General features: G+C 60.7%; 1 protein-coding gene across 1 annotated transcript; it reads right to left on the reverse strand.

Moving 5' to 3' along the window:
• Positions 1–1,776: 1,776 nt before the first annotated feature.
• SOCS1 (suppressor of cytokine signaling 1) lies at positions 1,777–3,627 on the reverse strand. The gene is made up of 2 exons (XM_017539976.2): positions 3,438–3,627; positions 1,777–2,887 (listed from the first exon to the last, which is right to left on the reverse strand). Exon 2 carries the CDS (start codon positions 2,835–2,837, stop codon positions 2,196–2,198), a length of 642 nt encoding a protein of 213 aa, XP_017395465.1. The 5' UTR covers positions 2,838–2,887; positions 3,438–3,627; the 3' UTR covers positions 1,777–2,195.
• Between the last annotated feature and the right edge of the window lie 884 nt (positions 3,628–4,511).

Raw genomic sequence — 4,511 nt, forward strand, 5'->3', positions numbered from 1 at the left:
AGTACCTAAATCGGAAGGCTGGGTGTGAGTTGAATGCTTTACACAGGTGATGCGGGACCTGGGAGCAGTCTGTGCACAGTGAGTGCTATATAGAAATATGAGCAGCTGGTGCTGTTATTATTGCAACGGTTAGGTGTTCAGGTTACCTAGTGGTACCCAGCCTCTAAAAAAATCCTGAGTGAGTTTGCAGAATCTGGCTCCACCCCTTGTTGCAGTCCTGCTTTGCCTCTCTGAGCCTGTTTCCCCAGCTGTAAAATGGGGCCAGCACAGCAAGTGAGCAGTCACTGAGGGTCTGTGGGTATCACTAGTATTACAACCCAATTCCCAAGCATTGCCGCCTTGGATTTCTGTTTCTCCAGACACTGCCCAGAGCAGGTAACAGATGGTAAAGAACAAGGACAGGACTTAATTAATCCACAGCAGAGAAGGAAGGGCAGGGCGTGGCTAAAAAGAAAAGAAAGGAAAAGAAAAAGCAGAGATTCTTTGGAGGTAGAGACAAGACACCGCCTCCCTCCCTCCCACTTCACCTCAGTGAGGGATGAAATTGCCAAAGCTCTCTGAGATCCTAAATCTCTTCTGGCCATCCTTAAAGGCCTGAAGCCTATTTAATCCCCAAGACAGGCCTGCGCTGCTCTGGTTCTCAGACCATCAAGTGAATTTTATGCTTTGCTTTTGAGTCTGAAAGGTATTATTAAGCGTTAGGGCACTATTACAAGGGTGTCCAAGGCTGCAGAGGGCCATTCTGGCTTCTAAAGATGGAGTGTGACATGGCCACCAGGCTGCTGAACCCTAAACCTGAAAATGATTCAATTCACCAAGTGTTGACTATTCCCTTCAAGGTGCCAGTATGGTCCATGTGTCAGGCTGGCTTAAGACACAGAAGATGCCAGACAACCAGGTCCTGGGCACTTTCTGGTGCTGTGGGTCAGCCCCACAAACGTCCTGGAGCCACCCTTCCGTTCCCTGGCTCCTGAAAACATCAACCTCCTCCATGATGTGCAGAGAGTTGCCTTTAGCAAGGTGGGAGGCCCAGGGAGGCAAGGGGAATTGCCCTAGCCGCCAGCGGCACCCTCCCACCACCACAGACCACAGAGCCTCTTTCTGGCTCCAAGTGGTGTGTTCACCAAAAAGCACACAAGACACAACAGGGTGAGAAGGAAGCCAGGCCCAGCCCCTATCCCCCATCCCATCCCAAATATGTGTCCCTTGAGGCTGGTTCCGAATGTGCCACTCCTCCTTCCAAAAACTAAGCCCCCACCCCCGTCCTCTTCCTGGAAGCTGTTGTGGTCATAGAACCAAAGAAGTTTCCTCTCTGTTATCCATTTCAAGCAGATGCTTAGTGGGCAGCCCAAAAAAAAAAAAAAAAAAAAAAAAAAAATGCCCAAGTGTCGTCTTTGACACAGGAATGGCCATGGGAGATTTACTCAGGTTTCCCTTCTGTAGAATGGGGATCAGACCCCCTGCCTCACAGGGTGGTGTCTCTCTCTCTGTAGGATTAGGTAAATATAAGCATGCAAAGCACAGAAGTAGGGCTGGCACGCACAAGGTGCTCAAATTCGAGCTGCTGCCTTACCAGACACACGCCAAAACTAGACCAACCGTTTCTCTCCCTGGAGAGCTGTGGGTGTAACTGTGAGGGGTGCCCAGCCACAGAGCAGGCCCGTACCCCACCTACAGCCCAGGAGGTCAGCCTTAGGGACCTCTCTCCCCTGGACCTGTTCAGATCCAAGTTAAACTTTTGGCCAAAGCACACGCTTTAGAAACTTTTTTTTTTTTAAAAAAAACTTTCATAATAAAGTTTATTACATAAACTGGCTGTAAAAAATATAAAATAGGATTCTGCACAGCAGAAAAATAAAGCCAGAGACCCTCCCCCAACCCCTGGTTTGTGCAAAGATACTGGGTATATGTAAACATGAAGAGGTAGGAGGTGCGAGTTCAGGTCCTGGCCCCAGATACAGTTAAGCTGCTACAACAACCAGGGGGACCCAGAGGGAGCACCAGGAGGGGGAGCACCCCCTCAAGAGGTGAGGAGGGGGTCTGCGGCCTCACCTCCAGCCGAGAGCGGGAGGCGCCTCACCCCTACCCCCTCTCCCTTCAACCCAGGCGGGGGAGGGCACCCATGTGGTCCCAGACAAATAATAACAGAAAATAACAGGGCACCCCAGTTAATGCTCCGTGCGCAGCGCAGCCGGTCAAATCTGAAAGGGGAAGGAGGTCAGGTAGTCGCGGAGAACGGGGTTGAGGGGGATGCGCGCCAGGTTCTCGCGGCCCACGGTGGCCACGATACGCTGGCGGCACAGCTCTTGCAGCGGCCGTACGCGGCGCTGGCGCAGCGGGGTCCCCAGCATGCGGCGCGGCGCCGCCACGTAGTGCTCCAGCAGTTCGAAGAGGCAGTCGAAGCTCTCCCGGCTGCCGTCCAGGTGAAAGCGGCCGGCCTGGAAGTGCACGCGGATGCTCGTGGGACCCGAGGCCATCTTCACGCTGAGGGCGAAAAAGCAGTTCCGCTGGCGGCTGTCGCGCACCAGGAAGGTGCCCACGGGCTCCGCGCGCAGCCGCTCGTGCGCCCCGTGCACGCTTAGGGGCCCCCAGTAGAAGCCGCAGGCGTCGAGGAGCGCGCTAGCGCGCGTGATGCGTCGGTAATCGGCGTGCGAACGGAACGTGCGGAAGTGCGTGTCGCCGGGGACCGGGGCCGGGGCCGGGGCCGCCGGGCACGGCCGCGGGCGCGCGGGGGCCGCGGACGAGGAGGAGGAAGAGGAGGAAGGCTCTGGCCGCCGTCGAGGCTCTGCTGCTGTGGAGACTGCATTGTCGGCTGCCACCTGGTTGTGTGCTACCATCCTACAGGAGGGGCCAGCCGGAGGGGTGGGCCATAGCGTCCGGGGGTGCGCTGCGTGGGAGAGAAGGCGGTGAGCCGGGGCGCTGCGGGGCCGGGCAGGTGAGCGCCCGCGCGGCAACTCTGGAGGGCGGCGCTCCCGGCGGACCCGGCCCTAGGGGGCAAGCATGGAGCACCAAGTTCGCGCGGCTATGTTCAGCCTCAGTGGGCACAGCTAGACAACGGGCTCTGCATTCCGCGGAGCTCTTCCCGGCGGGTGGGGGCTTGGTGGAGGCGGAGTCCGGCCTCGGGGCACAACCGAGAGGGGGGCGTGGAGAGCAGCCGGCTCCGGCTACAGCTGTCAGGCCCCCGCTCGCCGCTCCGCGCCCGCCGCCTGCTGGCCAGGCCGGGATCGGCGCCCTGTCCGGGCGATTTGGGCTAGCGCCGGAGAAAGGCTGTGCTGCTGGAGACCCGCGGGCGGGGGGCGGCCTGGGTGGGGCCGCCGGGGGCCAGGGGCGTAGCGGCCGCGACCCCATCCTGCAGCCCCTGAGGCCCGCCGAACTCCCGGCTGCCCTGGACTCCCTTCCCTCCTCCCTCACGCCTCCACGCCCAGGGACCGGCTCACCTGGCGGCGGTGCGCGGGGCGCCGCGGGCGGGGTGGCGGGGGGCTCCGGGGGGCTCCGGGGCGGCTCTCGCGCATGCTCCGGGGCCTGGAGCCGTGCAGCTGCCACGGCCGCAGCTCGTTCTGCTCGGCGCCCGCCCCTGCGCCAGTCTTTTAAACCCGCACGGAGACGGGGCGGGCGAAGGCGGGAGGCCCCGCCCCCGGCAGGCCCCGCCCCCAGCTCCACTTTCGGTTTCTTTTTCCGCGGTGGCGCCAGCGGGACTGCTGTGGCGCCTCTTCCCCGTCTCTTCGGGACCCTCCCGCGGGGCTCTCTGCCTGCCTGTTTGCACCTGTCCCAGCACCCGTCCCTCGAGGGACTCTGGCTCCGCCCCTGTACCTTCCGGTCACTTCTCGGACGCCCCCTTCGGACTTGGCGACCCGGCTTTTGCCCCGCTACCTTAGGTTCCACTTTCTGCCCCCAGGTCCTCTTGGGACGCGCCCTGACACACCCTCCTCTGCCCCAGGTGTCTCCACACCCGCTGGGGACAGAGCCCTGTACTCTTCTCCCTTGCAGCCAGATCCGCCCGGGATCCCCCACAAGGTGTCCCCAACCCTGAGCCCGACCTCACCCCTAGACCCCTTTCTAGCTCCTGCTCCACACGCCTTCGACCCCCACAGTCGCCCGCCCTCCAGTTCCGAAGCCCCGGCAGGCAGCGGTCTCTGGTCTTGGCTCGTGTTTCCCTGGAAGTGGCGGTCTGACCACAGGCTTCAGAGGAACCCCTGACGGCGCGGGCGCCTCCACCCCGGCCCAGTTCCTCGGAAACTGGGCGGGGCCGGGCAAGGTCCCTGGTGGTTTGACTGCCCTCCCTGCGTTCCCACTGCTCGACAGCGGAAGAAACTTGAGGCCGGGGAGGGGCTGGTATTTGCACTGGCTTGCAGATTGGGAGCTCTGGACCTGGATTCTACCCTCCCCGTCTTTATTTTGGGGAAAGGAGCAGCTGGGAGAGATAAAGTTGGAGCCTAGTGGAAAAATGGTGCATTCTGAGTGATGATTCCCAAATCTTGCTTTCCTAGCCCTTCTCTCCCCAACACCTACCT

This window comes from Cebus imitator, unplaced genomic scaffold, assembly GCF_001604975.1.
Source record: "Cebus imitator isolate Cc_AM_T3 unplaced genomic scaffold, Cebus_imitator-1.0 Scaffold122, whole genome shotgun sequence".
Lineage (NCBI taxonomy): Eukaryota > Metazoa > Chordata > Mammalia > Primates > Cebidae > Cebus > Cebus imitator.

Excerpts from the sequence above, each read along its gene's own strand:
- SOCS1 (XM_017539976.2), bottom strand. The coding sequence starts at position 2,837 with ATGGTAGCACACAACCAGGTGGCAGCCGACAATGCAGTCTCCACAGCA.